The 12,852-nt window shown below is 33.4% G+C and overlaps 1 protein-coding gene across 1 annotated transcript in view; it reads left to right on the forward strand.

Annotated features, from left to right (window-relative positions):
* LOC114717868 (uncharacterized) overlaps window positions 1-12,852 on the forward strand; it is a 70,190-nt gene that overhangs the window by 13,386 nt on the left and 43,952 nt on the right. The window contains exon 6 of the mRNA XM_028903090.1: window positions 512-513. Coding sequence (XP_028758923.1) covers window positions 512-513 — 2 coding nt within the window. The remainder of the gene's footprint in view (window positions 1-511; window positions 514-12,852) is intronic.

Below are 12,852 nucleotides of genomic sequence, written 5' to 3' on the forward strand. Positions count from 1 at the left end.
GGTCTTAGAAATCTTGCATCTTCCCTCGAACAGGTAATTCTAGAATGTGATTTGTGTATGTTTAATAGTTAATCTTATTGAACATTTGGCCAACTCTGGTGCCTTCCTGGGTGGATGGATTTATCCTTGATTTTGTTTCTTATTATGGGGAGAAAAAAAAAGAGAAAAAAAAAATAAGGGATAACAAAAAGACTAATCTCTAGATTGTAGGCTCTTCCACATGACTGCTTAAAAATAATTTAAATCTTCCTTTCGAAGCAAACAAAAGAAAATTGACAATGGCATATAACATCAAGTCATGAGAATTACATCGGGTTAGGAAAGAATTAGAATTAAGCTCTGAGGCAATACATTTGATTATATATTGCAAGTTTGATATACATAAGCTTTGCTTAAAATGAAGTGTGCCCTCCAGTGCTTCCTAAGGTGTAGACGGTTGTAACATTTTATGGTCTTCAAAATTTCCTTATCATTATATTCTGTGTTATTAACTCCGCCTATGTTGTTATAGCCGTCCCAAGCCCAGATAAGGAGGAGGGTCTGTTTAGGCCCTCGACAGCCAACGTAAAAACTCGTCGAATCTCATGAACATGGATCAACGAAGTAATTATGCTAAACCTTAGTCTTAGTACCAGACCTTGATGTTACTGTTTCTAGTGTTCTTTTTAATCGCTAACTAATGATAGTATTGAATTAGTACAGATTAACTGATGTAATTAACCTGTCTTGTAAAGGGGTTTGTCATGAATGACGGAACCTTTGTTGAGGGGCTTTTGTTGGGGGACCAGTGGTTTTCTTGCACAACTATATTATGTAGTGAGAAGCCAAAGTAGGCTGAATGGATTGCTAGAGGAATTCTGAAAGAACGTTATTGGTAAAATCCATTTGCGGGCATCGATTGGGGTTCTGTTAAAATTGAATCCTACGCATAGCGCTCTGAGATGCCTTGCTATTTCATATAACTCACGAATAAGATTAGTTTTTGGTTGTTTCTGTGTTACGAGATTTTTGGTAAAAATATGATACGAAATGCGTGATTCTTTAATAATATTGACTAGTTTGTTTTGCAGGCATTCAGATGGGAAGAAATTTGGCGCCGCCTTTGGACAACCAATAGGAAGTTAAGAGTAATATATAGGGATTTGTGATCTGGCGATAAATTAATGTTTCTAACCTTTTCTGGAACTCCCAATATCTCTGCACATCAGTTCAATTAGCCTTTTAAAAGAAAGAACATTGACCTTTTGCTGAATTCAGCCATAAATTGCACAATGGATCCTAGCCCCCCTAGAAGCATCCACCATGAAAAACAAACGTTGAAATTGTGGGCATGGGATGCAGTATTGGATTCATTTTATGGGCCTTAGTACTGGGGCCTAATAGGAATTCTAGCCCACGTTGCATTCTGCTATGAATAAATCGATAACGGGCCGGGGGGGGGGTGGAGCCCCCTTCTTTCCATTGTGTAAAGAACTAAGAATTGATTCCCCAAATCGTACTTTTCTTTTTAATGACAAGAGAGCTAAACTACCTGAAAATTTTTAGAGTAGTGAGAAGGTGTATTCTTGATTGCGTTTGCAAGCGGATACAATTTAGGGTTTAATACGCTTGGATCATTTTCGTAGAACACTATAATTGATCGACAAGCAGCAATAATTCCCTTCAATTCTTTATTGTGAGCGGGCAATCTCCAATCTCCACTTGCGTATTGCTTGGGTACAAACGCAGACATCTTGTCAAATAAATTTGCCAAATCTACGAGTACCCCTTTGGGGTCATGTCAGATTATTTTTCTTTCCCCGATTTATGAGTCAATCATCTTAATCAACCGCAAAATTGAGTATGCTTCGGAAAATGACAAGAATTTATACCCGAAAAAAAAAAAAAATTGATCCTAGTTTATAATTACAAGATTGTATGCAATATGAGGAATTTCAAAAGGCAAAGGCAAGTTGTCAGATGGTGCGCATCAGCAAGAATAATAAGGCTGACCAGAGTGTCCTTCTTATTCTTTTTGACTATTTTCCGTTAGTAGAATGGACAGGGGTGGCAGTACAAATCTACCCAAAAATCTCTAAGCCTATTTTCTGGTGGTGAAATTCCACACACAACCTGATCCTTATTCCAATCCCATGGTAGTGGAGAATAAAAAAAATTAAAAAACAGAACATGTATACATATTTGTGTGTGAGAGAGAGACTATTGTGGGTCAAGTTGATATTTTGATGTGGACTACACTAAACAAATATCAAATTGCCTTTTGTAATGTGGTGGTCGGCAAGTTGAAGGAACATGTGGCTTTTGGATGTCATCAAACTTCATGAGATTTAGGAATTAGAATATATATTGTGGTCAAGTTGTAGACCATTTTTTTTTTTAATAATTTAAATTTGGTGCCAGTTGGAAGCTACCGAAAATTAATACGTATATCTCTCCTTGATATAATGATACAACCCTTGGCGGCGATGTAGTACGGAAAATAGTTAAATTAAACTATATATGCTTGAAGGTATTCTTCTTGTCCCCCCGGGGGATCTGGATATTGCTGAAAGTATTCTGATTGCCTCAACAGCAGATAATTCACAAATGCGTACTCAGTCAACCATAAAAAGCACAATCCACCGTCAAGATCAAATAAATAACTAAAAAAAACTGAGTCTAAACCTTATTTAAACTAGGTCTAATTGACTAGTGAGCCACATTTGGGATATTTTAATGAAAACAAAATACAACATAATATACTTATAATTAAATATATTACATTCTCCCAATTAGCTTGTACATTCTATATTAGTTGATGTGTCAATGTTAATTAAGACTATGTACTAGAATCATAACGATAAGCCTCCTTAAGTTAAGTGTTACCTTCTATGTATTACAAGTAACATTTTTAATTAATAGGTTATGACTTGATGAATAACCTTAAATGTTTATTGGGTTCTAACTTGAATGTTTGTAATCCTGGTAGGCTGATAGTATGTAAAGCAAACAAAGCGGTACCCCATCTTGGAAACTCAACTCAAGCGTACTTATTTATACTTTACTTACTTGTGGTCCAGCTTTTCTTTGCCTCTTGAATTATATGTTCTTCTTCTTCTTTTTTTTTTTTTTTTTTAAGTTTTGAGTAATTAGACGTACACATACATTAAACTGGTCAACGCAATGTTTGAGACCTCGTTTAAGCATGATGGCTTGCACTACCACTTGAACAACTTGTCGTTGACTTGAATGCAAGTCATAGGACACGTCTCACCCTTTTTTTCCCTTTTTTTTTTTTTTCTTGTGGTTCAAAAAATTTCAAAATATGACTTTTCTTCTCTTCAAGAGGCATGAATTTAGTACAACCGTTTAAAACCCAAAAAAAAAAAAAACACTTCACTTCAGAATTTGAATTAAAAAAAAATGATTGCTAGAATATTTTTTTAATAGGAAACCAAATCATTTTAGGGCAGTATGTTTAGAATTAAGAGAAAAAAAGTTAATCATGAAGGTTTTTGTTGAGAAAAAACATTCTATTTTTATTAACCTTTTTGTTATAATATATTCCAAATAAGTTATCAAAATAAGCTTTTTCCAACACATCTCTCATATGTTATATGTTTAATTAGCTTAAATTGCTTTTGGAATTAGATTACACTTAGGTCCTCATTGAGCGCATCTCACAACGACGAGCATTTTATACTCATTTTATAAGATTTTCCCAATAAGTTATCAAGGCCAGACCAATGCTTGAGACGTCTTCTAATTGACTAATTCATATTGGAAACAACGACCAAGTAACTAGTGCTCTTTCAGAGTGTATTTTACAGGTCCTCTCCCACTGTATACATATAATTAATTTTTTTAAAACTAGTCCTTAACCATTACTGTTATTGTTTTAATAAAATTGGAAATGACCATTCGACTTTGAATTATTAGGGCTAATGATTGCGTTACTACCTCTGGTCTTTAATATAAAAACTAATTTGATTAATTTGAGTAGGTTAAGAAAATTAGTTAAGTTAATTATTTGTAATAAATAAGTGTTGTCTGCCCTAAAATACTCTTACTAATCATGTATATATTAGCTAGAACTATCATTTAATGAAAGATTTAACATGTACAACTACTATAAGGATTATCTTAAAAAAATAGATAAGTATAAGAAACAAAGTGAACTGAGGTTATATTTAGGATCAAATTGAACGTAAGACTAGTTTTTATATTAAGAACTGGAAGTAGTATTAAACAGGGATTGGCTGTCAGGGATTATGGTGATAATTGTGTCATCTAGGGTGACAAATATCCCTATTGGCAATGCTTCAAGGGTGAAGGGGCTTCTATAAAATTTAAAGTGTGTGACATCCCAGATTTTAGGTATAGAAATACCAAAATTAGCCTGAGATGGGGAAGCTACTAGACTCCTTTTGGCAAAAGTTTCAAAAGTCTCCTAAAAGGATGAGAAGATTCCCAGGGACTAAATCACAAAATAAAAGTTTTTTGAAACCACAAGACAGGTAAGTTAGAACTTCAATGAAGTCTCGAGGGCTCGAGTATAGGAATTGGAGATGATTAAGGACCAAAGGTTATGCAAATAATCTCAGTGAGATGATTCGTAAACCTAAACTCGAGTAACAACCTAATCGTAAATTTAAAAAGTTTTGGATCAGAAAGGATAATGATTGAATGTACGTATAAAAATTTTAGAAAAATTCCACAAAAAAATGAGAAATGAGATTTTGAGGCCTATATGGGGTAACAAATGATGAAAATACCCATGTAGTAAATTGGTAAAATTCTTAGGATTTTGGCCAATTATGAATATTAACCGAAATTGAATTATTTAAAATATGAGAATGTCTCAAATAAGGGGAGTAAAATGGGGAATACTACATGAGGAATTATTGCAGGTTTTAAAAATGATTTCGTCTCCAAAAGGTGAAGAGACTGACTTTAATAAAATTTAAAACCTATTTATATAATATTCGAGAAAAGTCAAAATAAACTGTTTATGGGCTGACTTTTGACTTAAAGAAAATTAGAAAAATTTCTCATGATAAAAAGGTAATATTGGTACCTAGAGATATATTTTTGAAGTTATGAACTGATAGAAATAATTCGATTAAATTTACTTCGAAATAAATATTATTAAATGTTTTAATAGAAGAACAAAGGAAAAAGCATCACTTCTTTTTTAGACATATTATATAATGCCATGTGAGGTTACTGGTAATTAAAAAAAGTTCCATAACATATCCCAACAGTACTAAGTAAGTCAGGACTCGAAAAGTACCCGATACGACATGTAATTGTGAAATTAGTAGAAGAATATGTAGGGACTGCATTTTACACAAGTTTTTTTCTTATTTTCCTCTCTATCGTATTGCCAAATTGATAAGGGGACATGGAAGGGATTATAGGAATTGTTGTTGGAAGAGGAATAAAATAATATGATTAAAACTCACATGTTAATGGGTGGCATGTTATGTGTCTCTGGAGGTAGCATTTTCATTAAATGAAAGGGACATCTAATAGGCTCACATGGCAAAATCAAGATGGAAGGCAAGAAGATATAGGATACATGGCCAAAGAAATTAAATAAATGACGAAAGTCAAGCTACATACATACAAAATCAAGGGCTAAGATTTAAGTAAATTCTTATAAATACCCCTCTCCTCCCATTCGCATAACCTTTCGAAGAGAGAGAGAGGGGGAGAGGGAGACAAAGAAGAGAAAGAGTAAAAAAACCATGTAAAGTTAAGCTCTAAGACAAAGTATACTATGGTTTTTGATATTGTTTATCTTGTTATTTGTCTTGTTGAGTTTAATTGTGGTTTTGTTTTATTTTGGGAGCTTGAAACTTTAATGCCTCGTTTGGTATGATGGAAGAGTTTTTGATGGAAGTGAAAGTGGAGATGAAAGTGAGTTTTAAAATATGTTTGGTAAGAGAGTGGAAGTGAGATATATTTTTAGTAAAATATGTGCCTATAGTATGAAAATACCAAACTATCCTCAGCTCAAAAAAAAAAATCTCTTCCACTCCCACTGATGTGAGCCGTCGTCCCCTAACTTTATCTGACCACCACTGTCGCCGGAAAAATGCAACGTCTTTCAATTAGAAACATTACCCATAAACTAAAACTAGAAGACTAAAAAGCTAGAAACAATAACTAAAACCAGATTAGAGTAATGGAAAACGAAGCAAAAAAAATCAATAGCAAGCTTGAACTGTGAATAAAATCTTCCTTGAACGAAAAATACTCTAGTCTATCTCATCCACTGCCAACAGTTCGTCCCCTCACCACCATTTGACCACCATTGTCACCGGAAATGGGGAAGACTATGACAAAATTAAAAAAAGAAAAATGCACATCTCCAACAGAGTAGCACAACTAAATGCAATCTAAGCTTCACACCTTCGAACATTCCCTTCATTCTCTTTTCTGACCTTCACTCCCAAAGTACCACCGTCGACTGGAGGACCATGAACCCAAGATCTGTCCACCATGAAGGACGAAGGATGACAAATTCGTGAAGACTAGAGGACGCCAAGAGTGAACATAAGCAAGAAGGTGAAATGAAGAAGAAAATTATTAGAGGAGAAAGTAAGAAAGAAAATCAATGACCTTAGCTACTTCATCATCCATGGAATCAACCGTTTTGACCTTTCTCCTCTTTGATAAAGAAAGAAATCGCAGATCGAAGGATGAAGGAGAATGCGGATAGCCGTCCGACATCGTCCGTCGTTCGTCGTCCTCATCGCCGTCCTCGCCGCCGTTCTCCTCGGACTGTTTTAAGGAGAGCTCGACTGTTCCAGGGAACACAAGTCAAAATGCCTTCAACCTATCACACTTCACTTTCATTTTTTTGGTAGAACAATTACTTCTCATTTAGGTGAAGCCATGAGCTCCAGGTCAAAAAAAAAGAACATAACAGGTCAAAACTAAAAGAAGAAGCCATGATCTTGAAGTATTACTCTTCATACCAAAAAATTTTTTGATATACTTAGAAGTAAGTAAAGGAAAAAACCATATCATAACAATCTCAGTTAACTAAAATATAAAAATGTACCTAATCTTTATGCCTTATTGTTCATGATTATGTACCTAAGCTTGCATTTCTTAAAAGACAATTCACATACAGAACATTGATCATCTTCAAATATTTTCAATCAAAAAGTTTGATTTGAGGTGGCAAACTTGGTTACCAGAATATCATTATTGTAATATCAGGTCAGCAACATGGGATTAAGAAAAATCAATCTATAGTTGCACTATTATTTTTATCATTGACAAACTATATAAATAGATATTCATAACAGAGGGGGTGAGAGTGATAAAAAGAGTATTATATATGATATAAGGGATAGAAGAATACAGGATGCGTGTTTCTTTTTTACCACAACATAAAACACAAAAATTGGAAAACACAAGTCAAAATGCCTTCAACCTATCACACTTCACTTTCATTTTTTTGGTAGAACAACTTCTCATTTAGGTGAAGCCATGAGCTCCAGGTCAAAAAAAAAGAACATAACAGGTCAAAACTAAAAAAAGAAGCCATGATCTTGAAGTATTACTCTTCATACCCAAAAAAAAAAAATTATGATATACTTAGAAGTAAGTAAAGGAAAAAACCATATCATAACAATCTCAGTTAACTAAAATATAAAAATGGACCTAATCTTTATGCTTATTGTCATTTAGAGGTGACAGCTTGTCTATCTCTTTAGCATATACAAGATAGATGCAGTCTCCTTCACCACAATATATTTATGATCAAACTTAATTTCAACTTCCACCTCATTTTCAGGCTCTAAATTAAATACTATGCTCTGCCATTCTTCATCAGAAAAAGTTGTTGCAACTTCTTGCTTGTAGAAATCTATGGTAGGTGAAATTCTTCATCATAATACCAACAGATTGTATAGATGCCGTGCTATCTTGAAGAGATGAATAAATAATGTTGAGGACCATCCTTTTAAGCTATGACCAAAAACTTGAGGATGACACTGAAGATCACTCATGTTCAAAAACCTAGCCAATCGGGATTATTTTCTTTAGGTAGAGAATAGTGAGGTCCTTCATTCCTCCACCCCTATATTCCTAGAACAAAAGGAAAAAGTCACATTCAATTGAGAAAATGTAGAAAATAATAGTCACTAGAGTTGATACTCTAAACAAATGGAAACCTTCAATGTTTCATATTTGGCCAATGAGTTTGTATTGGGTGAATGGTAAATAATGTTCCTCATACTGTGTACATTTACACAAAAAAACCAGATATTGCAAAAAGTACGATCTAGCACATAATATAGATATGATGTTGATAAAAGCACATTTTATACTATTGGACCTTCAACAATATTTACTCTAATTATTTAAACATGTAAAATAGAAAGGTGTTTTGCCGATTTTGAAAATATTATGCATGTGGTAGTAGAGAATTAAGATAAAGAGAAATACCTTTGAAATACTCTTTGGAAAGGTATCCATAATTTTCTTGCACCATCCTACTTGAATAGTTACAGAATTCATCAATGTTTCTGACCTTTCCATGTGAATTTGCTCATTAGATTCAAGTAATGATAGAGTATTTTGACATGAAGCTTGAGATGTACTTGGTCGTACTTCTGATGTTTCACATCTTCTTGAAAATAAGGGATGTGATAGGCTCCTAATTAAAGATGGAAAGATCTGAAATGCTTGAGACAAGGACTTTAAATGGTGTGTTAGTGACATCAAAGGCAAAACAAGCGATGGAAATACACCCCGAATTGATCCTTCATAATCACATAAAGACAAATATTTAATGTTCTTCAATCTCACTAGCAAAAATGGCACTTGTGCTATAGTAGTTTGATTTGCATCCAAAGTTGTTAAAGATTCCATCTTCATTGAATAGATTTTTTGAAAGTAATTTGAAAGGGTTAGAAGCCCAAGTGCTTATTCGGATTACATTCTCATACCCAAAAACACTTATGACTTGTGTTGGGATCACACTGAAATCTTTCAAAAAATAACTTTTCAATTGTAATTTATGGTATACAAGATATGTATACAAAAGAGGTTTTGTTTTGAATTGTGTGAATAAGTGATTTTGATAATCCTAATCTTAATCCTAAACAAGTATTTATTTATGTAAGTTGAGTTTAAATTTTCCTCACATACTTTGTAATCCATAAATTATGATGAAAAAAAATGTTTTTGAAGGATTACAAACAACCACTAGATTACTTTGACTTGATCTGCTTAATTTGAATGTGAGACTAACACACATACGCACACTAAGAGCTGCTTATTTTGTTAGTTTTTTATCGCTATTTTTTCAACACTTTCTATGTTGAGGTGGGGGTAGCTGAGTCATGACATTATGATGGATGATGTGTCATCATGTAAAAGAAAAATAAGATTCACCATAAACATATGGGAAGAAAAGTTGGAGTCATCTATTAAAAATAAAATGATCAAAAGATCACTTAAGGCGTCTCCAACACGTATGAAAAAGGCTATTGCGTGGATAAAAAGAAGAGATCAAGAAGTATGGAATCCCTTAAAAAAGATAAAAGAAAAATTAAAAGGAATAGTTCATAAAATTGTGGAGTCAATATTCTAATTAACAATTTATCTAAAAATTTACTTGTTGGTAGAATATAATAACACCATGTGAGACGATGACACTTTGTAAGATAGAATTTCTCGTTGTTGATATCTCCTACAATACACCTCCTATTTCTCACAAAAATATGCACGTATGTTTTTTTTCTTTTTAAGGTACGAATTTACGCAAGTATGGTTACTCATTCTTCTAATTGATTTCACATCTTTTGTTTCTCAAAATTTTCAGTGATATTTTCATTTTTTCTTTTGGTGCCAACGATATTTCATTTGATCCTTAATAATGCAAAATATACCTCAGTTGGTCTTGAAAAAAAATATCCCATTTATTTTTCATTTTATGCCAATTTCTTAAGGGGCATATGGGACTAAGACCTACTGAAAAAAAATAATAATAATAAAAAAGGTGGGACTAACACCTATATGGAATTTTTTCCCCTCCGAGGCCTCCTCTCTAGTATTCACGAAGTCACTCTTGACAAACTTTGACTGGATAAATATCTATATTAATACTAACCAAGATAGAAAGGAATTATCCGATGATATTTGACTAGAACTCGTTCTAGTAACTAGCAAGGGAATTTTCTGTAACCTATAACCTTTACCAAGTCCCTCTTGAAAAACTGTGAGCAGCAATAATTCATTATCCGAGTTAAGATCTTTTTCAAATATAGGAGATAAAAGTCTTTCGACGAGAGAGCCAAATTCTTAACCCAAGTGCGATTCTGAATCAATTCTCTTTGATGCCCTCCCTTGATTGAACAATAAGAACATTTCTCTCTCTTAATTTTTCTTATCCAATTAGTCCATGCTCAAGCATCCTAAACATGTAAAACCAGTTTAGCTTTAAAAAAAATTCTAATCCAAGTTTATATCCTTTTTATGTAATGAACAGAACCTTACGACTTATAAGTTCTCCACTTCATTTCTGTTCATTATTTTCTTGATAAATATCTATATTTATATTATCACATCCATTTTCTGATGTTTGTTCACTTAGTTGAGAAGCATGATCAGGGGCCTATTTTCAGCTGCATATGTATAAATCAAATGGGCTTAAAATGTTAAGAGAATGAATCGGCCGGACCTTTTAATAGGCAACGACATAAGTTGATGAGCCCACAAGAATTATTATGTCCTCTTCTGAGTCCACTTTCCTCGTTTTTTCAAAGGCCCATTTCCATGCCTCGTATTGCTCTGGGAAATTTTTGGAGGAGAATGGATCTTTAGGAACTGAAGAAGATAATGATGATTAAGGGGCATACAATTCTAGTGAGGATTTTGATCATTTATTGACGTTTAAAAAAAAATCAATTGGCAAAAATATCTCCATTCACATTCACAAAGTCCGAAATTTTGGAAGGTTACGCGAGAAGTCCTAGCAATCAGAAGAAAACGTAGGAAGAAAAAATAGGAAGAGAAAACAATATTACCCGTTTGTGGACCAGAAGAGAAAATTAAAAAAAAAAAGGTGAGAAAATAATAGATAGGAAATATCATTTTCTTTCTTTCTTTTTTTTGATCAAATTTTCTTTCATCCCCATCTTGTTTTACTGACAGCTTTAGATGGCATTTAATTTGATTATTTTAAATTATTTCATTTTACTTTAAAAATTATCCATTTTGATTTTCAGGTAGAAAAATATGTTCATGACAAATAAATTGAATTTAGAATTTTTTTGTGCACGGGTTTTAAATTATGTTATGGTATAAATTTTAATATGATTTTTACCTTTAACTTATTTTGCCAGAGATAACAACACGAAACATAATATATCCTGTTGTAAAGATGTTATTGTCCTTGTGGCATTTTTATCCTATCAATCAAACTACAAGTAGTGATAACATTATTTCTCTAATTTTTCTCTCTCACCATTTTCTACCCTTACATTTTTTTTCCCCTCTCAACTTTTCTCCCCGTCCAAACAGATTCACATGAACATGATTTCTAATCAAAGACAAGAACTATGAATTAAACTCCATTATTGTGCAAGCTGATAGAATAGCCCATGATTAACTGTTTCATAAAACAGACATGTTCATTCATCCAAAAATTCACATCCCCTTTGCCTTCTCTTCTGATCAATCTGCTGCCGAATTACTATATTGGGACATAATGAACTAAGATAAAACCCGGGCCTCCCTTTCAAATACTGTAATATGACCCTTCACAAAATCAACTAGAAAACTACAATCATTTTCAACTAAAGCTTTATCACAGACTAAATTATTTGGTTTACTCCTAAGAGCAAGTGCCGTAGCATATATGGCAGAAAGAAGCTTCACAATTTAAGATAACTATAGCCAAAGGCTCCATCAGTATTCAGTTTGAGCTCACAGGCCAAGAGAAGAAACCACTTCACGTTTACAGTACTTGTGTTAGAAGGAAACACAAACTTGAGCTACCATAAGCCATGTGGTTCCATCCGTACACTCTGCTCAGTGTCACCTAAATCATACAAACACAAAATGAACAACTAGGAAAATGCTTTAAAAATCACTGTTCACAACAAAGTCAACCCCAAAAGTTAGATAACTCTCAAATTCATCATAAAATAGTTTTCAAATGACTTAAATAATCAATAAATCGTTCAAACTATCACTCGCTGCACATAAAGTCCACATGGGGTCAATTGCTTTTGATCATTAAGCGCAGAACAAGGTAATTTCTAAATATAACAGCACATTGGAGAAGACAATCCCTAGCTGAGTACTACACCAAGTATAGTTCAACCAGTAGCATAAAAGAAAATAATTTCAAAATTTTCCATACCTGAGCCACAATTGAGAACGTATAGGCCTTCTAGTAAAGCATCAGTTCTCTATTGTGACAGGCAAACCAGAGGAAATGCTTCATTTTAGGCTGTACTTTCAGCTTCCATTGTTGAAATGCTTGGTCCTTTAACTGGCAGGGAAACAAGTTCTTATTTATGGTTGTGATTTTCCTTTAAAGATCATTCACCTACAGAAGATGTACTCCAAAATTTAACAAATTATCTTCTCTGTGATCAGTAACAGGGATGAGCATATAAGAATCTTATGGTAACCCAGAAAAGAAGAGAGAGAACAACGTAGCCTCTTGCGTACTCTAGAGCAGTATTTAATTAAGCAAATAAAATAGATCGAGGACCTCAATGTGCAGGAGAAGAAACAATAGTGGAAGAAAACAAAGGAGGAAAATCAGCAGGTAAAGATTTTAGGATTTGAGTAGACAATTATTTGACCAGTTCAGATCAGCACCTGAATTTAATTTTA

Source organism: Neltuma alba, unplaced genomic scaffold (assembly GCF_004799145.2).
Source record: "Neltuma alba isolate B1F8T4 unplaced genomic scaffold, ASM479914v2 tig00011780_pilon, whole genome shotgun sequence".
Classification (NCBI taxonomy): Eukaryota; Viridiplantae; Streptophyta; class Magnoliopsida; order Fabales; family Fabaceae; genus Neltuma; species Neltuma alba.